Below are 23,858 nucleotides of genomic sequence, written 5' to 3'. Positions count from 1 at the left end.
AATGAAAAACTAAATACATTTTTCCAGAGCCACAGGCTTTGATCGGGAAGCCGAGTTGTGTACAGCATTAAATGAACCACCCTTCAAGGGCTGCTTCTCCATTGGGAAAGGGCTGTTGGTTGGTTTTTTACCTTTGCAGGGTGCTTTTCAAGGCAAACGCTTCCCAGAGCAGTCCCATCACTCCTGAGGGATGGGGTCTCACCCTGCACTGCTCGGAGCTGGCTGGGGGTCTGTCAGCCTTGGCCAAGCCGTGGAGGTGTGCAGGGCAGCCTGCGTGCTGGTGTCTCGGTGGCAGTGAGCACAGCCAGAGGCACACACGTGCAAATGGGCTCCAGGCCGTATGGAGAGACACCAACAAGTGCTTTTGCTAATGGGGAGAAGGGAGGTCAGGGCTGGGGTAAGGCTGCTGGTCTCTGCAGTAAATTCAGCTTCCTACCTGCTAGCTTCAAAAGGCCGTAATCTAGTTAAGAAGAGAAGGAGGCAGCAATTATTACTGGAGATAGCACGTTGCTGTAGCTGATGAGCATCTCAAAGGAGCTGCCAGAGAGCAGGATTTCATCATCCAGCCCCTCTCCTCCCAGGCAGCAGGGAGCTTTTGTTACTCGGTCTTGGAAAAGCATTGAGATGGAGCAGCAGTGAACCATGAAGCTCCCTTTGCTGGTTTGGTGTGGGTTCACTGGTGTTTTCCCAAGCACACACGTGTATGCACACACCCCAACCGCTGACCATGTAAGGTGCTCTCAGACCTTCCCAGCCAGGAGACCCTTGTTTTAAATGTCCAAGTTTCTTTATTAACCTGAGTATAACAAATATAACATGTACACAGTATAAAAATGAACATAGAGTGTGACAGATGCACAGGTACAACACAGATACATGAACTATACAGTGACCAGTTCATTGAATGATAATAATATATTAAGCATTTCATTGCTTGGAAAAAGCAAGTTTTGATTGTAAAAATTGTATCCTGTTCCACGGAAATAATACAAAGTACATTCAATACTGAAAAGTGACTCAACAGAGCAGGACCAGGGCATGGCCTGGCCATTTAGTGTTACCTCGGGCCGGGACTGTACAAAATGAACCCAGATGCTTCTCTGGGATGAGTTTTAAGAACTTGGCAATTAAATTAAGAAGTACAAAGTGTTTTAGGGAGGGTATTCTCTTGAAAGCATGTGGGACATGCACTTTTGGCAGGACCAACAGGCTTCAGCGACATGCAGAGGGTGCAGCCGGGCACGGCTCTATGCGGGCTCCGAGTTGATGGGTGGCAGGTTTCGGTGCTTGAAGTACTGCACCACTTGCTGGGGCAGCTCTGCCAGCACGGCCTTGGCCAGGGTCTCCTTGGGGGCCTGCAGGTGAAAGGGAGCAAGCATCAGCATAAGAATGGCCATAGGGGACCAAGCAAATGTGCCTGGGCTGTCCCCAACTCCAAACCATGACATTTCATTTAATACCTGATAGATTCTACTGGCAGCCAGCATTTTATGCACCTGGGATTATTACATTCTAAACTACACCTTCTCTCCAGGAGATAATTCACTGGTAGGGAGGAGTAGAACATCCTCAGCAGGTTGGAAAAAACAGGTATTGAATAACAGCAGGTAGACTGGAAAGACACTGATCAGTTGCAAAAAGGGGAAGATCGGCATAGGCTGATTTGCTGTATCCTCTGGCAATCCCATGCCAGCAACAACATCCGACTCCTGGCAGGTTGAGATGGGCAGGGCACTGCAGCTCATTTTGTCTTTTAAAAAAAAAAAAATGCTCCTTTTCTTCTGCCATCAACTTCTTTCCAACACACACCCGTGAGTCGGGCAGCGGGAAGCTGTCCCCCAGAGGAGTCATGTGCTGGGCTGGTGCTGGCATTGCCCCTTTCTGCAGGTGCTGGGAAATGACCCAGGGGGGCTCAGGGCTCACCTCCAGGGCTGGGGCAATTCAGCATTAAGCTCTCGGCACATCCACATCATGGGTGTGGGATGAGGCCTGAGTGGGAGACACAGGCATGGGACCATGGCGAGGGACGTGAGCTCAGCGCCGACCCCAGCTCACGGATGTGACCCTGCAATAATGAACAGGTTTGCTCCACTTCCAGGGTCACTTCCAAGCTTGAGACCCCCAATTTCTGCCTGTGATCCCTTCCCCGCTGCCCACACTCACATTTCGGAAATCCCGGAAGGGCACGAACTGGACAATGTCGCGCACGGCCTCCTCGCCGGTGTAGGAGCGCAGCACCCGGCTGTCCCCATCCAGGAACTCCATGGCGGCGAAGTCGGCGTTGCCCACCCCGACGATGATGATAGACATGGGCAGCTTGGATGCCTGCACCACAGCGTGTCTTGTCTCGTCCATGTCGCTGATCACCCCGTCCGTGATGATGAGGAGGATGAAGTATTGCTGCACAGGGGAGGGCAGAGGGTCAGACCCAGTGGGATGCTGGAGCATGCTCACACCACAGCCAGAACTCACAGGGTGCAAGTGGCCAGGATGCCTTGTATATCAATGGGGAGGGAGGTCCCCCCAGGGATTTGGGAGTGTGAGGTTCATCCCTTCCCAGGACAGCCAGCATCGCCATCTTTAGCAGCACCCAGAAATTTCAGGTGCTCCCATTCCCCTTGCTTTTTGAAAGACCATAATTAAACAGCAAACCAACTCCCACCCCAAAATATTTTGCTAATTTACTGTACTTAATGATGGGAAAAAAACCAACCAGAAACCCAAAGTGTACAGAGCTTCTGTGTCATGGCCAGGAGAGTCTGGGGCTGGGACATGAGCCCAGCTGGGAGATCACATCTCCCCATACCCACATACAGCGAGGTGCATTTTGGGGTGGCCCCCAGTGGCACATCCCTGCACTGATGGGGGAGCATCTCCTGCATCCCAGCTGGGGGGGAGCTGTCCCATGCTCAGGGCTTGTCCATCTCCCATACAAAGCTGTGGGTCTCAGAGGCACCGAGTGGGAATGCAAAAGGTACCAGTGAGCTGGGGGGATGCCAGAGCAGCACCGTTAGCGCCCGCTCCCCTTCCCATGGGGAAAGGGGGGGGGGGTGACAGGGCTGGTCCTGCAGAGCTGGAGGACGATGGTTGGACAAACAGACTGTCCTCCCCGACTCAGCTCAGCAAATCTGGGGCATGTGGACCCTCAAAAGCCCATCTCCTCCGCCTCCAGGGAAAGTAATGGTTCAATTTTGGCACATTACAGAGCTTGCGTGGAGAAATGACGAAAACAAGCACTTAAGCACATTAAAGCCTTTTGTTGCTCTCTTCATTCTTTCCATTTCCTCTGAAAACCACCAGCGCAGCTGTCCTGGAAAAGCAAGAGAGGGAACGCAGCCCCAGGCCCATTGTCTGAGGCTTCCTCCAGCCCACGGCTCCCAAATCCTTCCTCGAGCGTTGTCTTCCCCTCTGCACTCTCCAGCACTAAACTCCAAGTACAAACAAGTCTGGGTCGAACTTAAACACAACCTGGGGCTGTGGGTGAGGTTTTCCCAAGCATGACAGCCAGGCAGGACCTTCCTGACCCCTTCCCATGCATTAGCCCTGCCTGCAGAGCACTGCCCAGGATTTAGTTTTTCCTTAAATCTGAAGTTTTCAGAGCAAATCATGGGCAGATGAAGGTCTGAAGAGCAGGGCCCCAACATCTGAAGGGTAAGCTAAGCTCCAGGAGAAGACCTGCACACTCCTCCATGGTGGCCAGCACAGGCCATCACTGGAAGCAGGACAAGAGACTGGGACCTGGCCCTGTCTGGGAACCGGCATGGGAGGAAGACTAAAACCTTGAGGAGAGCAGCTGACAATGGGGTGACTTTAAGCTGATCCCCTCCTTCCTTCCCTGGCCTCTGTGCATGGCCAAAAAAAGGAAACCCAAAAGCAACTACTGCTCTTTGTTCCCTTTTTTCTGTGAAATCCATAATGGGATCAGAGAAAAATGTTGGAAAGCGTGCAGGAAAGGAGGGGGGAGCAGAGCTCATGAGATGTTTATCATGACATACTTCAGACGCCAAGAGGAAGGAGCACTGATGCTGGGGGTCAGCCACAAAGAGGGGTGAGCTTGTGGGGAGCATCCTTATGAGCGGGGGAGCAGCAGGCACTGCATGAGACCCTCTGGGCTGGGGGCTTCCTCAGCACACCCACCCAGCAGCACCTCCCCCCTTTCTCCTCTTTTTGTCGGTAAAATGGCCGATCTCTGAATCCACCGGGGGTGGGGGGGGGTTTGGGGATGAATCCTGATCATCTGCTAACTACATCAGCAATTAGGCTCATGTGCTTGTGCACACAGGACTTGAAGGGATTAGGTGGCATTAAGCAGCATGCGGTAAGAAAAGGCGAAGTTTGGATGCAGGGACCCTGAGGGAAAGGTGTGTTTTAATTCCCCAAAGCTTATTAATCCTTTTCTGAGAGTCAAACCGTGTGTAATCTCCCCATCTCTCCCTCCCTGACACGTTTTAGTCCTCTCATCACTGAAGAGCCGATGGCTCCAGTGTTTGTGATCCACGTTGCCATGGAAAAACTACGAGGGTTTTTTTTTGTTGTTTTCTTTGAAATATTGGGAGCAAGCGAGAGCAGGAGGAAGAGGAGGGCAGGTCCAGGTGGACACCGGAGCCCGCAGCATCAGGAGTGGCTTCACTGCAGGCGCTGAAGATGGGATGGAAGAGGAGATGACCCTGGGGGAGCGAGGTCCCTCATCAGTAATGCTTTGTGCTCCCAAAAAAACCAAGACCGAGTCAACCCAGGCTTGCCTCTGACGCCACTATTAGTGCCCATTATTTTAAATCTCCCTTGATTAAACTTAGTGCCAACGGAGGGGTGCAATTTGCATACGATTAGCGCCTCTGCTCAGTGTGGAGCCTGTGGGCTTCTCTCTCCCCCACTGATGCAGAGAGAGAAAATGAAAAAATGAGGAGCGACCAGGATTTGTGCTGCATTAAACCAAATTCAGTGCTTCCTTCTGCCAGCGGCTGGGAAGAGCAGCAGCACCCAAGGCAAGGCTGGAAAAAGCCTTGGGGAGGAGGTTTTGGGTGTGATCCAGCTCCACTCCAGGCAGGGATCAGGAAAGCTCCTGCCATGCCCCAGCTGATGGCCAAGCTGAGCTGCTTTTGGCCAGCAAAACCCAGGGTCCAGACCTGCCGTCCTCCGCGGGCAGCCTGCTGCCACAAGGACCCAACAGTCACCCAAGTGAGCTCCATCTTGCAGTCTTCAGATGCTCTTCACACCCCTGAGAGTACACCTTGGTCATCACCAGCAAGGCTGGACCCACAGCTGCAGCTGTGGCTGCACATGGGGACATGGGGGCATCCCAGCATCCCTTCAATCAGCAGCCTCGCCCTCCAAAAACCAGCTTGCACCTGATCCCTCAGTGCGACTGAGTGTGGTTGTATGGGGCCCCTGCACTAACGAGCAGCTTTTGGACATATGGATGTGAACGATCTGATGGACTAATTAAAGGGGACTTCCAGGTTGGAGCGGCTGCAGAGGAACCCAAAGCCTGGCTCTGAGCCTGCTGCTTGTCCAAGAGGCACGAAAAGCAATGATCAATCCAAGCCACCCCATGACAATTCCCCCTCAAATACAAAAAGCTCTTCAAAGGAGAATAACAGAAAGGTCTTTTCCTGGAAAAAGGTTGACTCGGGCAACAGTCACATCAGAAACATCACGCTGTACCCCAGGGCACAGTGACCCCATGGTCGCTCTCTCCTGCTGTTTGCAAGGCTGGATGTGCACCCCTAGGAGACCTTCTCAGAGGAGAGGGAGATGCTTCCTCCAGCTGAATGTTGGATGTCGAAGGTAAAAAAGCCAAAGGTTTGGAGTCAGGTTCAACCCCTTCCCTTCACACAGCAGGGACTCCTGAGCCTAAGTTCACCCAGCGCAGTGGTGAACGGCCTTGGTGGTTGGGTCTGCTGTGAGCATATCCCTTCCCTTTCTGGACCTGAACAGTCACGTTTTATGCATCTCTCATATTCCCGGTTCACTTCCTGGGCCAGACTTATTGCTGCTCATATGGCAGCTGCTCCATGCCACTGGGTGTCTTGGCCAGCTCCCTCGCCACCATTCCTAGGGCTGTGTGATCCTCTTTGAGATGAGGGACTAACTTTTAAGACTGTGCTCAAGACATCTGTATAAATTCAAGGCACGCTCACCTCATGGCATTCCCACCCTCATCTCAATCCTCTCCCCAATAATTTCTGATTTTCCACAGCTGCAGTTTTGCTGACTGTCATGTTTTTGCCTTATTTTTTTTTCCTCCTAAGAAGCATGTGCAATGTCTGTGTATTTTCTCTGTCTGAGGTGATGACAGCTGGCTGAGAGTCCATAGCTGCAGAGACCCCAGGGATGGTCCTGGTGGGAGGACTCTGCCTCCCTGCCCAGAGTGAAGGGACAGACAGAAAACCAAGTTCAGGCTTTGCCTTCCCCCACCCAAAGCCATCAGGATTGCCATGGCACCATGGGACCTTACAAACTTACAGATGCGACCTCCTGTTGGGTGGCCTGAGCGGCGAAGCGGGCCACATGGTTGACGATGGGGGAGAAGTTGGTGGGTCCGTAGAAGCGGATGTGGGGCAGGCAGGCTGAGTACGCTTGGACAATGCCCTCCACACCTTCAGGGAAACCAGAGAAGCCAGGCATTACAGTGTGCCACAGCTCAGGCCCACCACAACTCCGACTAAGCATCATTAGCTAAAGCTGCCATGGGAGCTGAAGTTGACCTATTTTCCCCACTTGCCACCCCAAACTCATCCAACTCCACAAGTTTCATCCACCTCAACTCAAAGTTTCTAAAAGCAGGGGTTTGCTCTTTGGTCACTTTGTAGTGGGTCCTCAGACCCTTCTAAGGTCAGAGAGCCCTTGTAGTGCCCACAGTCAAAGGCAGCTTTCCTCATGTTTCTGCGGAAATCTCAGAATCAGCCAAAAAGGAGTGAAAATAAATTCCTGGTGTCTAAGTGTAACTGAAAAACAGACAGACATGGAGCAGAGCTGGCGTAGAGAAGGAAAACAATCCCAGAAGCTCCCTCTGAGCTCCCAGACTGAGACCGTTCTGCTTCTGTCACACCGGAACAGGTGTGCTCTCCCAAAAGGATGCATGGATGTGCAACTAAAAAATGCCCAATTCTACAATTAATCAGCTGATAATCAGTTCTTTGGGAAGGACTTGACACTGATAAAGAGTTGCAGAATGGTGGTTTCTGCACCTTCTAACACTTGCAACAACTCAGGTCCAAGCAAATGCTTTACAGCTACTGGAGAGGGACTGAAGGAAGCAAAAGCAGCAGAAAAGCAGATGCTCACAGTCAGTTTTTCATCACCAGCGAGGGAGGTTTGGAGGCTGCCCAAGTCCTCATTTTGCTGCGATAAGGCAGAGGTCAAACCAGATGATGTTTGGAGTCCCTTATCACTTAAATGTGAGCAGTCCTTCAGCCATGGCTGTGACCAGCTCTCAGATGCTAAATGAAGCATGGAGTCTGAGCTCCCCATATGCTGAACAGGCCGGGTGTTTCTTGCAGGCTTACTGGAGGAGCAGACAGCTGGTAGGACACACCAGACACCAGAGCGAAGGCGGATTTTACGCTGTCTGAATCCAGTTGCATTTTACCCTGGGCCTTCCTACACACCCCCAAATTTTCTCTGCTTTCCTCCAAGTGTGCTTTTAGCATGTGCTCTGCTTCTGTGAATGTCTGTCTCTGATCAGACCTTGAAAAATGCCTGAACTGTTATTGGAGAAATGCAGAGGGAAGGAGAGGAGACATGGTTGGACTCGGTGATCTTAAAGGTCTTTTCCAACCTAAATGATTTCATGATTCTATGGCACTGAAGGTATCTGAGGAGTATTAAAGACTTAGTAGGAGTCTTAAAGACCTGGTAGGTGCTTACCTGAACAAAATGGGTTTGTGGGATTGAAGTTAATGGCAAACTCATGGGATACCTGTGGAGAGGAAAAGACCCAAATTAACACGGAGGATAAGTGCAGAGCAGGTCACTCACTATCAGTTTAGCTGATGCTGCAAGGCTGTTTTGGGTCTGATGCTCCGCTGGGGCAGGACCCGGTGGTTGCAGACGTTATGGTTCATCCTGCTGGATCAGCAACACTTTCCAGCTCTCTGCTGCACAAACAACAAGGAGCAGTGAAGAGAAACACAGTCAGGGTTGAGCAACATCTGAGGGTGGAGTGGTTCCTCAATCCCCCCATCGTGGAGCCATCTGAAATTATCACATCATGCATTCTTCTACGCTTATCAAAGCAGGTTTGTCCACATGGCTTCCCACTGGGGGAAAGTGGGAAGAGGGAAAGCACCCAGAAGGGATGCTCTCAGCCAGCTGGGCCATCTCATTGGTCACTAGGAGAAAGGACTTAATCCTATTGCAGTTTATAAAGGGAGAAAACTCAATTATCCTCACAGGGACCCCCAGTTCTGGCAGCATCCCAGTTCCCCATCTCTATGCATGCGGCACAGTGCAGCAGGACAGAGGAAGGCACAGAACTAGCTGGGTTGAAGACCTGATCTGTCATGTAGGCTACCATGACAAAGCCAGCAGATTATTAGTTCATCATCTGGGTCATCACAAGGGTGAAAGGCAGCAGAGGAGAGGTGACATGGATGCTCGGGCGTGGTGGACAGCAAGTGTCAGCACAGTCTGGGCTGGTGTTCACTGACCACAAAACCATCCCTCCTCCAAGGCCGGTGCAAGATCCTGCAGGTTTTCCACCACCTCCTCCCAGGCTAAAGGAGATGCTGTCACGAGGAGGTCCTGTAGGACACTGGTAACAGCAGGTAGCCCTGCACACCCCGAATCACAAAACCTTCCTCATCTACTTCCACAGGAAGACCCTGCAGACAGGAACCATGAAATGCTGGGCAATCGTTGATCTCTGCCAGCAAAGGCAGGGCAGCTCAAAGGCCTGGGTGCAGGAGAGGGTCAGGACTCCTGGCCTCCAGTATGAACCTTGCCAGTGTTGGCATGGGTCAACAGCTTGCTTGGGGAACAACCATCAGATCTGGGGGGCTTAGGAATTCCTCACCCTGCTACTTGCAATTTAGGCACCTCAAGAAGCAAACAGACTCTCAGGAGCATCAAGAACACGCAATGGCCACTTCCAGCACCTCCGAAAGTTGAAGGGGGTGATTTGGGCTTTCAGGCTCAAGGGCTCTGAAACAAAAAGCTCCCACTCCATTTGTGCCAGAGTTACAAAACAAGGCTATTTTCTCCCTCTCAGAAGGGCGGTGGTTTGCTGAGCTTCTCAGCCAGGGGATCACTTCAGGACGTGCATATTCATAACACTGGCAAAACTACTGTCCTCTAATGCGCCATGTGAAGCACAAGTCCTCCTGAGACTGCAAAAGCAACATGCATCTGATTCAGACTTTCCAATTATACTGGGCATTGTGTCGAAAGCAGCAGAAACTATTTTTGCAAGAGGCTGTGGGGTGGGAAATAGCAACCAAACAAAAGTAGGTCAACCAAACGTCCTCCCCACGCTGCAAAGCTACCGAGCTGTCGGACCGGTGAACGTCAACAGCCTGCTCAGGTCTCTCCAGGCCTGTTGAGCACAACCAGAAACGCTCCCAGCCACCGGTAACACTGGGATTAGAGACACCATCCAAAACGCGTGACTTGCTCTTGCATACACCCTTTCTCGTAGAAGCTTCAATTTTAGTCAACATATCCAAATGCAAATTTCTTGATTTTCAGTCGTAAAGGGCTCACTTTTTTTTTTAGAAGATGTTCAAAATTCTGCCATGCGAGTATTTATAGACAAGGCAAGCAAAAATATTTCCATGTTTTGCACTGCAAAAGAGGGGGTTCTCTTTCCTTTAAGCAGCAACGAAATGGTTTGGAGCTGTGCTCCTCACCGTCTGCAGAGCAGACGCCCTGTGTGGCAGAAGTGTTGCAAAACCTCCTCAGGAGTTTTTACAGATTATATACATATATATCTGCTAGAAAATTCAACAGGAGAGCCTCAAAATAGCTTTAAAAAAAGGATCTAATTCCCTATGCAGCTCATACTTTGAGAAACAGTTTCAGTGGAGCCCAATTAAATGTATATGGAGCACCTACAGGTATTGCATTCACCAGTAACCTACAGAGAGACTCTTTCAACCCCCCCCAAATGGTAAGACATTCATCTTGCAGGCAGGCTGGGCTTTCATCCAGCCCTGGATGGGGATGGTCGCAGCTCCATCTTTTCCCATCAGCAATTATGGACGTGCCTTGCAGATGCATGGCTGGAGCCTGTGCTGGAGAACTGAATCCTTCTGCAACCTCACCCAGTGATCCCACCCCTGCCGTGACTCAGTTTCCCTATAGATGAATTAAAAGGCAAACGGAGGGAAAGCCTTGGGGTGGCATGTCACTGAAGCTATCAGCTTTGGCTGGAAAGGCTGAGCTCTGCAAGCACAAAGACGTTTACTTTGGCTGACACCATCAGACTGGATATAAAGAAGAAATGTTTTACAGTGAGGATGGGAAAACACTGGCACAGGTTGTCCAAAGAGGTGATGGATGCCCCATCCCTGGAGGCATTCAACGGGAGGCTGGACGAGGCTTTGAGCAACTTGATCTGGTTGAAGATGTCCCTGCCCATGGCAGGGGATGCCTTTAGAAGTCCCTTCCAACCCAAACCACTCTATGATCTCCCAAACCCGGGGCAACTGGTGTGGCTCCAATCTTAAGCATCACCCTCTCTGCCGCCGCCTTGCCTTTGCTCATCCCCCAGAAACCACAACCCATCTGCTTCCCTCTCCTGTTCCCTGCTGGGAAAGCGCTTGAGGCTCTGTACAGAGCTGTTACACGGCAAGATGTTCTTTGACATTTCCAACGAGACTTTTGTGTGCAAAACATCTCGCCCCAACGGGCGCCTGGGAAGCGTTGGGGGAGCCATGGCAACCAGAGCAATTTATATGACTCTTATCTCTTAACGATCTTCCTCATTTTCACTCTGGTCTGTGGTCTACAACAGCCGCCCTTCGTTGTGTTCCCCAGGAAGTGTCTTCGGCCACGCTGCTCCCCGCAGCCTGCCCGCTGTCACACGAGGCAGGGGTTTCAGTGATGAACTGCTGCTTTGGGTTTGAAATTACTCAGATGAGCCTTAATGGCTAAAAAACCTTTAACAAGCGAGCTGAGCTGGTGATGCACAGACCCTGAGAGCTGGGTGAGCTGGGGAGGGATGAAGCCCCAGGCTGGAGCGGTGCAGGGGGATGCACAGGGGATGCCCACACCGCTAACATGAGACAACTGATGGGTCACTCTGAGTGTTAGGGCTGATGACCTATAGGTGTGGGCCAAGCAGAGGGAGAGCTCTTCTCCACTGGGGTTTATGGGGGCTGAGACATCATCCTGGGGGAAAATGAGGTGTTTTTTCCAGGACTGCTTACAGAGCATCCCCAGGCCGGTGGGAACAATGGGAACTACTTCTGCAGCCGGCTGCAGCTGTAGGGGGGGCAGAGGAGGAGCATCCCTCTGCCCCCCAGCTCCCAGCCAGCATCCCTGACCCCGTACTCACCTCCAGCAGTGCAGGAAGGGCCGTCTCCAGCCCAGCGACACTGAGGGATGCTTGCTGTAACCATTCACCCATTCACCCATTCCCCCATCAGCTGCTGGGGAAGCTGCTGTTCCCTTTCCATCCCCACTGCGCTTTCCATTCCCGTTCCTCTCCCCAAATAATAAATCCCTGATGGCAGCCGGCTGCTAGTCCTTGGAAGCTGCCTACCAAGTTTTTCCCACCCAGAGTGGTGAAGTGACAGACCAGAGACATTTGCCGGCCAAGGAGGATGAATCAGCTCCAGGGTGCACGCAGAGGGATCTCCTCCTGTGCCTGGCAAACAGCAAGCTCCCACTTGAGTCACATGAATTTTGGCTGCATGGAGAGCGGAGAAAAGAGCAAAGCCAGAACAGGCAGGACATCCCCAGCCTCAAGGGCTGGCAACGATGAACTTTCCATCTCAATTCATGGCCACTTGTGACTTATGTGCCCTGCTGTGCTCAGCCCAAAGCAAAGCCACTCTCCCAGAGAAAACAGAAGGCTGAGGTTCAACATCTCAAAACCAGCAAGCAGAAAGAAAATACACATTAAGGGCATGAGTAACAAGCAGCCAAAAGACCCAGCCAGTAATGGAAGATGATGGTGTCCCAGAACGTCATCTCAGCCATGAGAAGATGCTCTCCATCAGCGAGCGTGGGCTGCAGGAGCAGCCCCAACCTCTGCCTACCACATCCCTCCTGATGAGCAGGATGCTCCAGCTCTTGCCCATGCAGGACCATGGTGCCTTTAACCCCTTTGGTGTCTAATCCCAACAAAAGATCAAGATGGCTTTTGGGACAGCCCCTCTGCTCCAGTTATTGCAGGCTCTGCCTGTGCAGCATCACATAGGGGTTACACAGCTCCCAGCCCTTTTCCTGCCTTCACTGCTGTCTGACACACTCATCATTCCTTTGCCTGCAATTGTTCCTGCCTCCTGCCAGGAAAATGAATCAATGCCTGGCTCTACCCATTAATGCCCAGGAGCTCTGCTTTCGTGCCAGCTCAGAAGGTAGGAGGGGGCTGCCTGTGCCCCATCCCCACCTCATTGCCCACCCACACTGCCAAAGCTCGCTCTCCACCAGCTGAAATCCCAAGTCCACCCATTCCCCCTTTGCCCAAGAGCTTTTCACCGACCAAGCCCGCTGGGAAGCCCCAGCAGCTCAGCTCCTGCCCAGGCAACACCAGGATAAAACCATTCCAAACGTGTAGATGGCCACAACACCTCACCTTCCAGTCTGGGGGGAGCTGGGCACCAAATCCCAGGGCAGGAAACATCTTATCTCTAGAAGAGAAGAAAAACGTATGGGTGTATTTACACACGTGAAGCAGGTTTGCATGGCTCCCTGTGCCACCAGCTGCCCAATGCCCAGCTACAGCAAAAGCGCCAGCTAAAACAGGTGTCAATCTTCCCTTCTCCCCAAACAGCACAGTGCCTTGAAAAATAATGAAAGCTGAACAGAGAGAGAACAGACGTTCTCCTTTGGCTTTGATCTTTAGAAAAAAAAAGAGCCGAGCTTTGCTTCATCGTCCACAGTGATCAGGAGCATCCTCTCACCCAGACACCTGAGTCTCTTGTAGATGTGTAACCCTTGAAATTTAAAGAAAAAAATAACAACCTATTTTGGTCACAAAAGCCAGCATGGCGAGACCAACAGGTTTCTGTTTTGTTTTCTCTGTCAATGTCTAAGATGATATTTTCCTGTGTTGCACACCTCAAGGCGATAGGGAACAAGGCAGCCTGGCAGTGCACTTGCCCACAGCAAACACCAGCAAGCCAAGGGCATCTGCCTCTGTGCCAAAAAAGCACTGAGCAGCTGCTCTCCAGCTGTCTCCAGAAAAGGATGCTCCACCGCTGCTGATGCACCCTTTCCCTCAACAGCAGCAATGGGGGGAGAGGAGAAATCCTGTCCTTAATCCCTCCTCCTCCTGCATCCCAATGCACATGGCAATTTTATCCCAAGGAGCTTTCCAAAAGCAAGGGCATAGTGCTTACGAGTCGTAGTCCTGGATGATCTGGCCGACAGCCCAGATGGCTGACAAGTACTCATTTGTCCCCATGGGGTTGATGTAGTGCAAAGAGGAGGGGTCTCGCGGGTTCCCGTTGGAGGCCGTGAAGTCAATCCCAACCTGCGGGACAAGAGAGAAGCACAAAGCAGTCCTCCATTAGCAGACACCACCACAGACCTGGCCACTGAGCCTCCATTGCCTTCGAGGTCCACACAGAGTCCCAAACCTCAAACTTTTGAAAAAGTTTAACAAAATCCATCTCTTCACCTTCCCTAAAAAAACCTGATTCAATACTAGATCAGGTTGAGCCATTCCCTATTACACCTGCATTTTTCACCAGCAAACATCACATAACGTTTCCCACAGCAGCCCGTGCTCCTGGAGCAAGCCACCACCATCTCCAGCTCCTTCCTCCTCCAAGCTCAAGAACTGAGTAGCCCCATGGACACCAAAGTGGCCAGGGCCACCTGGGCATTTGGACCTCAAAGTCTTTGACCAAAAAGTCACAACCATGGGCAGAGTTTTCCCCGCAGCCACTCTTCACTGGGCTTCACCAGAGACCAACATATGCTGAGCTCTCAGAGGACTTTGTCAGCAAAGCACACGTTTTTCTCCCTCCTCAATTAGACTTTCTATTTAAAGACATTTGTAGAAATGCCTATCTCAGCCCCAGTTAAATCTGGTCAGAAGAGGCGAGACGCTGAGCCACCCGATTTGAAACAACTGGGAAGGAAGAGTTGAGAAGAGGCGAGCGGGAGGCGTGACTGCGCTCGCCGTGTTTGCTTAGCAAATAGGCAAAACCCAAAATAACTCTGCCGGCTAAATTGAGCTCAGGGGATTCGCGAGGGATTTTGCTCCGTACCCGTAATGGGAGAGGCTGAGCTGTGATTCGGATGAGAAGGGAACTTGGCCTGGCTCGGGTAAGAAGATGTCACAACCCAGAATGTGCCACCACCCTGTGCCAGGGTGGCTGGTGGCTTGACAGGACAATGGGACATGGTTTTAAACTGGAAGAAGGTAGGTTTAGGTTGGAGAGAAGGGAAAAATGTTGCACAATGAGGGTGGTGGAACACTGGCACAGGTTGCCCAGAGAAGTTGCAGATGCCCCATCATCAGAAATGTTCAAGGCCAGATGGGATGGGGCTTTGAGCAACCTGGTTTAGTGGAAGATATCAATCCAATCCCCTGCTGAGGGCAGAGATGATCTTCAAAGGTCTCTTCCAACCCAAACCATCCTATCATTCTATGAAAACGCAACTTCTTTGTCAAGTAACCTCACAGCCTTCCCAACCTGAGGTTCACTGCTGTAACATCTACACTCATGTATCCAGCTCCTGCTGAGCCACCATGGGCATGGTCAGAGAGTAAGAGGGAAACTGAGGCACCGAGAGGGGACTCAGTGGAGTCAGGCAGATGCGTGCGCTGCCCATGCAAGCAATGTCACCAAGAGCAGCACTTGGGCAACAAATTTCAGCGGGATGCAGCTGTTCTGCCTCTAGCACAAAGCAAGTGACCAGGCACGATACCCTTCTTCTCTGCAGCTTCAGCCCTTCTTTCCCCCACATCTCCCTCAGCGGGGAGGACACCAGTGGCCCTTCCAAATTGCAGGGGTGCGTGCAGCAGTGTCCTCCTCCCTGTTTCTGTGGAGCATTACAATCATCACAAATCCATCCATGTTTTTGGACTAAAGATGTCTCAGGAGGGGGAGAAAAACCCTCAACAACCAGCATATATTTAGATAGGGAGAAAGATTTCTGCATTCAAGCCTAATTCACACAAGAGCTCTGTGCTACCAATAAACTCAATGATTTTCTCTTCTATTCACTCGCCAGCACCAAGACCTTAGCGGCAGAACGGCACACAAAAAGCTCTCCCAATCGCTCCTGTTCCTATGGCAACTCTTCCTCCTCCTCCTACTCTCCCCACATCATGTTTTTTAGACGAAACAACAAAACACAAACTGAAATACTGCGAGTGCCTGCAGCTCTCCAGATACTGCATCAGAAAAGTTTGCAGAAATTAAAAACCCCACTTCTGCGCTGTGGCAGTTTTGCTTGGGGTTGTAAAGTCCTCGTGTAGTTACTCTTGGCAAGCTGTGGTCCAGCTTGAAGGAAGGTGGAAATATCAGTAAAAATACAGAAAACCATCTCATTAACAGCCCAAAGCCTCTCAAAATAAGGAGAGCTTTCATTAAAAATGGAAGGTGGTTAAGCCCTGTGATGGGGTGAGAAGTCAATAACATTGTGAAGGGTCAGAAGGTCTTTGTGCAAGGCTGACCTTCAGCCAAAATCCAGCCTGTTCCCTTCATGCTGTTGGATGCATCTGAGCATGGCAGTAACATCCCCAAAGCCCCAAAACCACATGGTTTAACAGCAAAATGGGGCAGATCCTCATTGCTACGAAAAGCCACCCAAGCTGGTGCCAAATCTCATGCCGAACCGCCCTCCCCAGTTTTGACCATTGCATACGCGTTGTTATTACTGGGCAAAGAGAAACAAAAGTCCTTACAGTGAACATCAGCTGGCAGCCTCCCAGGATGTAGTCCAGGAAGGAGAAATCTCTGGTTATCTGGAAGACAACAAAAAAGTGTGTTTCAGCAATCTTCACCATTGCAGGACAATAAATAAATAAATAAACACATGGAAGGTGCCCAAGCCTGGTCACTTCAGGCCTCTGGGGACCTTCAGCCATGAGGCAAAGCAATGGCAAGAACCACCTGCGCCTCCCATGGCAGCATTTTAGCACTTCATGAGACATATGGGGCCAAGCAGGACCACATGTTGGTCAAAAGCTGCGGTGGGAGGCCTGGACAGGGATCCTTGAGAGCTGGAAGTGCCCATCACAGTGAACTGAATGGCCAAAACAACCTCACACCACCTGCAGATCTGGTGTGAGAAGAGCTGTGTCGGCGCTTTACCCACTGAGCTGCTGCCATACGAAGGGAGGACTTCACCAACACCTCGGCTCAGAAGGACCTCTCCCACCTGTACCCAACCTTTGCCTCCAAGAAGACATCAAGCAGTTGGCAGGTGCCCGCCGCTTGGGCTTTGTGCAGATGCTGCCCATGTTGAACAACATCTCCATTTGGGTCTGCGGTCACCCAGGCACGGGGTGGCACCAGTGACTGGGTACATCAGATGCTCCAAGTGGAGAGAAGCCCAAGTAGATCCTGCACTTGGAAACGCAAGGGTGTTTGAGGCAGCAGGGTGGGGGGGAGCTCAGGAAGACTCAAGGAGCAGAAGGAAACATCCCGGTGTCGTACTCACTTTGCAGGACTTGACAATGATGATCCCAGAGTTCTTGTAGCTTTTTTTCTTCTTTTGCTTTTTGGGGTTAATGCACTCCAGCTCGAGCTGTAGCAGAGGACAGACAGACCCCGGTGTGAGAGCTGGGCTGTGCTGGCTGCTGCAGATGCCACCAGCGGTCACATTCTACGGGCACTCTATGCATTTCAAAGAGCTGAAGAGATGTAAATTAATCACAGCGAGCTACTGGTATTTAATGGTGGAAATGGAGGCACAGGACCTGCTTGGGAAGGGGCTGCTTTTCCTTCCCAGGGGCTTTCAACCTGCCAGGACCTGGCGCATGGCAGCTGAGACCCCACAATGAGATTACAGGAGTCTACAGGATGGGATGTGTCAAATACGTTAATAATTAGGGCAGGCCACCACTTTTCCTTAAAAGCTGGGGGAAAACAAAATGGCTTTTGAAAGTTCAGAAAATTGCTGCAAAACTTCAATTTAAAAAGAAAATTAAATGAAACTGAATAAAAATTCTTGTCCAAGAAGAAAATTTACATCCAAGTTGGTCTGGGGGAAAGGGCAGCACTGGGCAGGGGGAGCATGAAGAGAAAGTCACGTCCATTCTCCCAGCTGCAGAAAAATGGGAACATTTAAATACTGATATCATTAAGTTTCCTGAATGTGAACGTTGCATTTCACAGCCAGAACAAAATAAAAATACCGATCTATTGACAAAATGCCCTAATTCTGAACAAGTCCGTGCAGATGGTCCAGCCCAGACCTGCTAGCAGGTAGCTCCTACATGGGTCTACATGGGACAGTGGTGGCTGGCCTGTGCCCCCTCACAGTGTCGTGCTCAGACCAGCCTGCTGATGGCCCTGGACCTGCCCAGACCAGCCCAGTGATGGCCCTGGACATGGCAAAGAGCCTTTCCCCTGTCTCAACCAGGCTGTGGCTGGATGGTGCTGCTCCCGCCTGCAAGCACATGATCACGCAGAGCCTGGTCTACAGCAAGAGCATCTCTGTCCCTGCTTCTGTATTTATCCTCATCAGTGTGACCATATGAAAGGATGAGACAAGTCACGAGGAGCCGCCCCAGGGAAGAAGGATGCTGCAGGATAGACAGCAGTGGCGAGCAGCAGCTGCTTTTAGAGCCATCTTCCTCCGCCCAGAGCCCACGGCAGCTCTGCATCAGCTTTACCAGGGAATGGAGGGTGCCTGACCTTTTGTGACAAGCCAGGCAAGGGGGAGAGAGCCTGTCCCCCACTGGACCCATGTCAAGCACAGAGGCACAGCAGCACAGGCACAAAGCAAGGCGAGTTTTGCTCTCTTCTAACCAGCATCAACCAGGGTCCAACGGAGAGAAAAGCTTGCACAGTCCTGGTCAGGACCCTTCATGCCTTTGTGCCTCAGTTTCCCCAGCCAGGAAACTTCTCTCATTGCACCACACATGGTGTTTTACACCCTCCACATCTCGGCCAAGGTCTCCTCCTGGTTTTGTAATCCTAGCGATGATGGCAGTGAAAAGCCCTGCTTACCCAGGAGTCTTCACCTCATGCCTTCAGTCAGGCGGCATCTGCCAAGGCTTTCGGCCAGCACTTCAGGGGGAAGACGGGGACACCTTTGGTCACAAAACTGGCATGGAGTTGTACAGGAGCTGGCACTCCTGGGGACCAGGCTATCCCTGCAGCAGATGCAGCTCTACAAGCGTGTCACATACCCCCTTCTGGCCCCGCAAACCCCAAGACACCCCCAGAATCACTGGTACTGCTTCAGATATCTCACCAGAGCTCTATTTTCAGCTCAGACTGCCTTAGTCCTCTCTCTAGCTCGGATGCTTTAGCTACAACCATGGCCTGGGTCACTCATGGTGTGGGTGGGAGGAGAAAGGGCGTTGGACTTGGCTTCTTCTTGGCACAGGTTGAGGGGCTCAGTGCAAGCATCAGAATCCATTGCCCTTTCCTCATTCAGTGTGTCAGCACTTACCGGAAGGGCATCTTGGGCTTCGCACATCCTGGCCACCGAGGTCTGAAACTCTCCGATGAAGTCGTGTCCCCCATCGCTGTCGTAGTCGTAACACGTCACCTAAGGCAGGAGGAGCACCAGCCTCAGACCCAGTAACTCTCTCCTGTGAGGAGACCTGCTGAAGTTCCCAACCTCTCCTGCTGGAGATTTCTGGGTTTTGGGGGTAGTTCTGATTTGGTGTGTTTGGGCTTTTTTTTAATAAACCAGCCATTGGGTTTTAGATGTTTAATGATTGATTCCAGAGGCTCACCACAACATAAGCCCAAAGGAAACCCCCGATTACCTTTATCAGCTTCTCTACATCTCCATCACACAGTGACACCAAAGGCACAGTGAACGGCTTCCAGACGGGGTCCAGTGTGTACTTGATCACCTGCGGGGTGGGAAGGGGGGGATGCGATCACAACGGGCACGTCTGCCGGCGGGGATTCACACAAAGTGGGGGACACGTCTCCAAGAGTGACCCTGGACACAGTTCTCAGTGGGGCAGGCCAGGCAAGCCTCAGAAAGCCCCATATCTGCCCAATTTTGTCTTCTTAGCTTAGACACACCAGCTCCTCCTTCTCAGGCTGTACCATGCATGAGTTACAACAGATTCGTTTGCAACAGATTTGGTGATTTAACCACCTATGGGGGCAATTAAACAAACCTGCACCCTACTCATTGTTTACTCCCCCCCAGCACAGCCTACATACATCTGGGGTCTGACCACCGAGAAGATAGAGTGGTGGGACATAGCAACGAGCTGAAAAAGCCAAACAGCCCTGGGCACGTCCAGCTCTTGCCTCATCTGTGTAACATCTGCTGCCCAAGCTAGAGAAATACTAATTGATGCTTTTTGACATTTCCGGAGAGGATGCAATCGCTTGGTGGAAACCGAAGCCAGTGCTGGCAGGCTCCAGGCACACGCTGTGTACATCGGAGATGCCTGCAGGGCCAATGAAGACCCTCTCTCACAAGGGTGTTGTGCTCAAAAAAGAGATTCATGTGATTATTAGGAAAAATTCAGATGCAGGCAGATTAACCTTTCTCTAAGGGTAAACATGGGGATATCTGGCATGGAGAACCTTCACAGCCCAGTGAGGAAGAGGCCCATGGCTGCTGCTGCAGGCAGAGCCATGTGGGACCCAGAACGGGTGTCTTGTTTTATAGACAGGCTCTTGTGCGAGACTGGGGGAAACCCTGACACCGTGAGCCTGGTTTAGTCAAGAATTTGTAAACAACTCCTCCGGGAGGCTGGGAAGAGCAGGGGGAGCCCACACACCCCGAGATGGTGCCCGTATGCTGCCAGCTGCCAGGGCCCCGGGGTGGGTGGGGAAGGACCCGACATCTCCATCACCCAGTGCCCAGCTGGGCTCTCGCACTCGCGCTTCAATAACACACTGTAAGGAGCACACTAATCCTTCCTAAGGACACCTCCGCGGTAGCACGAGAAATGCCAGCGTCAGACTCGGAGGTGGTTGTATTCCTGCACTGAAAGCTGCAAGAATGGGCAACCTTATTTCTTCATATCTGGTCTCAAAACACAAAGATGGTCACCTGGCATTGCATTCCTCTGAGGGCAGCGGGATGCATTCAGGGCTGGTAAGGAGGAGGCTGTTGGAGTATCCATTACTTGAAAGGAAACTGGGCCAGACCCTTATTCAGTGAGACAGGACAGTGGAGGAACTGGGCAGCAACCCAGAGGGAAAATCAGTGTATACACATCCTCCCCATAAACCTGACCAACTCATAGAGACCCCATCAACGGCTGGTGCACAGCCATGTTCCCAATTCCCACCCCTCTCCCAAGAGGAAGGGCTGGAGGTCACTCCAAATCCCCATCTCTGAGAAATGTGTCTTGGTGAGTCAAAGCCTAGCTACCCACACGAAACAGGGAGGAAACAACAAAGCAAGGTCCCAGTCTGCTCCCGCAGGAATACAAGAGAAATGTTAAGGTTGGTATGAATTACATATGCATGGAAACGTGTGTGGGAAAGCACTGAAAAACAAACAGTAGAGCTTGGGTTAAAAGGACGGCCCATATGGGTGCCACAGGACTCGTGGGGGTACAAATGCCCTGATGCTTGTGTGCACATGGGTGTGCGAGTGAAGGAAATCCTCATGGACTTTGCACAGCAGTGGGAAAAACCAACGTATGGAGACACTTTGTAAATAAATACCACCCTCTCCTTCCACGTGAGCTCACGCTGTGTTTTGTTACAGCAGTTTGCTGCGGTGGAGCAAGAAAAATAAAAAAAAGACAAGAAAAAGAGGAGGGGTGAGATGGGGGTGGGAGAAGGAGGGGTGGGAGGTGGGGTGCGACAGGATCTTCTTCTTCCAGTGTGGGGGCTGCTGTGAGCCACCCCTGCAGCTATCGCCCCCTCCTCCTCTTGCCAGCTGCCAGGAACTATGTGCAAAAAACAAACCCAAAAAAACTTGAAAGAAGGTTTGAGGGGGGGGGGGGAAATCCATTGAAAAGTGTTTCCAAGCCTGGCTTTAAAGCAGAAGCCAGCCTTCTGCCCATCCCAGCCCTCCGGGCAAGCTTCTCCCTGCTCATGCTGTGCCTCTTATTCACATCACTGGCTTTAGCAGCTTGAGAACATAACCAGAGGGAGCTCAGATCAAAATATGGCAGCAGGTATTGACAGGGGACAGGGAGGGGTCAGCTCCCTGTGATCATACTCACTGTGTCCCCAGTACAGGTCTCTGCCTGCTTGGCCGAAGCTCTGGCTCTGTTAGACATGAGCCTGAGTGTTCATCATCCCCCTCTCTGCTTGGTACATACAGTGGTGAGTAGGACAGAAAAGATCTCAAGACCCTGCTGGCCTCAGTAAATCTCTGTCTGCTGGAGTCCAGCTGGGCACTGGGAAGGCAGCTGTAAAGTTTTAAAATCCCTGGATCTCACCCTGCTTTATGGGTGATTGATGAGATAATGCCATGAAGGGCAAGAGGAGCTGATGTAAGGAAGGTGTTGTCTCAGCAGCGGGGGTTAAAGCCGCGCTCACCTCTGTTCTGTGGACCAGCATCCATTTTCCATCGTCTCCTGGTTTATAAAACTCCAAGAAGGGATCTGACTTTCCAAACAGGTCCTGGGGGAGAAGAACAGGACAGGTTACACAGTGCTCTGAAAGCAGCAACAGCTGGTTAAAGAGTGACCCCACGTACACCCTCATGTCCTCACGAGACCGGCTCAAGCACACAGCAAACAGGCAGCGCCAACAGGCAGCACCCTGCCACCCCTCCATGTCCTGGTCACGCAAATCCCACTGATGTTCGCACCAGATTTCAGCACTGATTCCACACCCATGGGATTTGCTGATGGGCGCCCACCACCCGGCGAGCTCTCTGGACACAGATGCCACAGAAAACAACCCCGACTGGGAGGCAGCTGTGTTTGGGCTTGGAAAAACATCCAAAGCTTCAAGGGAAAACAGAATTATGAAGTATACGAGTGTCTTGGGGGAAAGAAAAAAAAAACAAACACCCTCCTACACACGGCGGTAAAGCATGAGCAGAGGAAATCTTTAAGGAGCAAGCTGCCCTGGTGTTGACAGAGATCATGTAACACCCTCTGAGATACGCAGCCCTGAGTCAGTGTGTGCTGCCTTCTCTGCCAGCATCTCCTCAGATATTCCCCCAATAAAGGGCTCCTGGTTTATGAGAAGTATCTACACAGACACACATGTCCCTGCTGGCTATCGACACGGGGGACTGCTTCAAAGCACCCCCAGTCTGAAGAGATGGCACTGACACAGGGAAACTCCAGTGTTTCTAAGCAGAGCTTCATTGCCATTCAGAAAAACTGAGATGTGGCAGATGAGAAACCAAGCCCAAAATATTCCAGATGATTTACTGGGAACTCAACCGTTTTAGCTGGGTTTTCCTCCCACAGGGAGGTGGCTGCTGGAGTCCCATGAAGAGCTGGAGGAACTTCTTACACGTTGGAACAGGAGCTTTTTGGGCTTCCAAATGATGTGGTGGGGATGCAGGGGGCTGGCAGTGGAGGAGGAAGCATGGATGCCCCAGGAGCCTCTGTTCACAGCCAAGCCCGGAGGTGGCAGCTGGGATGGACACAGGAGGTAGTGATGCCCCAGCAGAAAACCCATTACCATGTCTATCCAAATCCTGTTTCCAAAGCCAGCTGGAAAAGTAAATCACTTCAAAGTGCTCTGGCTTGGAGAAACTATAACCTGCTTCAGTCAAAACTCTTCTGCCAGAAGGGCAGACCATAAAGGCTTGCAGGGACGCGCTCTGGTGAGATGAGGCTATTTTTCTCCTTACCCTTTTTCACGTTTGTGAGAAAGAAAACCAAGGCATCCTTTCTGTAGGGTTACCGCTATGGCACAGCTCTGCTCCTGATCACTGCTCGGTGCTTTCGAGCTTCACTGATGGACTAAAGTACCAGTGGTGGTGAGGACCTGACCCTGCCTACGCTGGCTTAACCCAACATGGTTTCATCAGCGCCAACACAGCGTGTGTTGGTGGAGGCACTGGCTCTGGTGAGCTTTAGAGAATGCCTGCTGCCATCCCATGCAGGATTTGCAAGTCCCGTCAGCCTTGCTCCATCCAAAGCAGGGCTGGAGATGCCTCAAAGCCACAGGATCATGGGCTGCTATTTTAAAACATCAAACCCACAAACATCTTACCCTTGCAAGCCTGGCAGGGGATAGGAACTGAGGAACCAAAGGAGGTCAGCAGACCAGATCCACCTGCAAACCGGTCCAAGCATCTAAATAATCCAAAATAGTCCTCATACACCACAGGCAAGGAGGGCAGAGGTGGCACTTTCAGCAGAAGCAGCTCCCCAGACCATGGCTTCCAGCACCGAGCCTGCAGCACTTGCTCTCCTGCTGTCCCAGCAGCTGCAGTGGCACACATGGCTCCAGGGCTGAGTCTGCCAGGGCTGATCCTGGGTGAAAATACCTCTTCTGTAAGTTATTTTTTCTTAAAACAACTCTCTCAAGAGCTGATCTGACATAAGGTACAAGAGCCTGAGGCTAGTTCCGCCGTTGACCTGCTCTTGCTGTGCAGCTTCAGCATCTGAAGCAAGGTAGTGAGCTGCCAGTGGAGAAACTGTGGATGTGTGA

General features: G+C 51.5%; 1 protein-coding gene across 1 annotated transcript in view; it reads right to left on the bottom strand.

Annotated features, from left to right (window-relative positions):
- Positions 1-765: 765 nt before the first annotated feature.
- The window catches only part of CPNE2 (copine II), a 37,371-nt gene continuing 14,278 nt past the window's right edge, over positions 766-23,858 (bottom strand). The window contains exons 5-15 of the mRNA XM_010190085.1: positions 21,777-21,860; positions 19,073-19,162; positions 18,751-18,849; positions 16,789-16,875; positions 16,031-16,090; positions 13,509-13,642; positions 12,743-12,797; positions 7,870-7,921; positions 6,466-6,599; positions 2,164-2,400; positions 766-1,355 (exon numbers count right to left, since the gene is read on the bottom strand). Of these exons, the coding sequence (XP_010188387.1) occupies positions 1,248-1,355; positions 2,164-2,400; positions 6,466-6,599; positions 7,870-7,921; positions 12,743-12,797; positions 13,509-13,642; positions 16,031-16,090; positions 16,789-16,875; positions 18,751-18,849; positions 19,073-19,162; positions 21,777-21,860 (1,140 nt within the window). The 3' untranslated portion in view covers positions 766-1,247. The remainder of the gene's footprint in view (positions 1,356-2,163; positions 2,401-6,465; positions 6,600-7,869; positions 7,922-12,742; positions 12,798-13,508; positions 13,643-16,030; positions 16,091-16,788; positions 16,876-18,750; positions 18,850-19,072; positions 19,163-21,776; positions 21,861-23,858) is intronic.

Source organism: Mesitornis unicolor, unplaced genomic scaffold, assembly GCF_000695765.1.
Source record: "Mesitornis unicolor isolate BGI_N332 unplaced genomic scaffold, ASM69576v1 scaffold21818, whole genome shotgun sequence".
Classification (NCBI taxonomy): domain Eukaryota; kingdom Metazoa; phylum Chordata; class Aves; order Mesitornithiformes; family Mesitornithidae; genus Mesitornis; species Mesitornis unicolor.
This window is presented reverse-complemented; position numbering and strand designations above follow the sequence as displayed.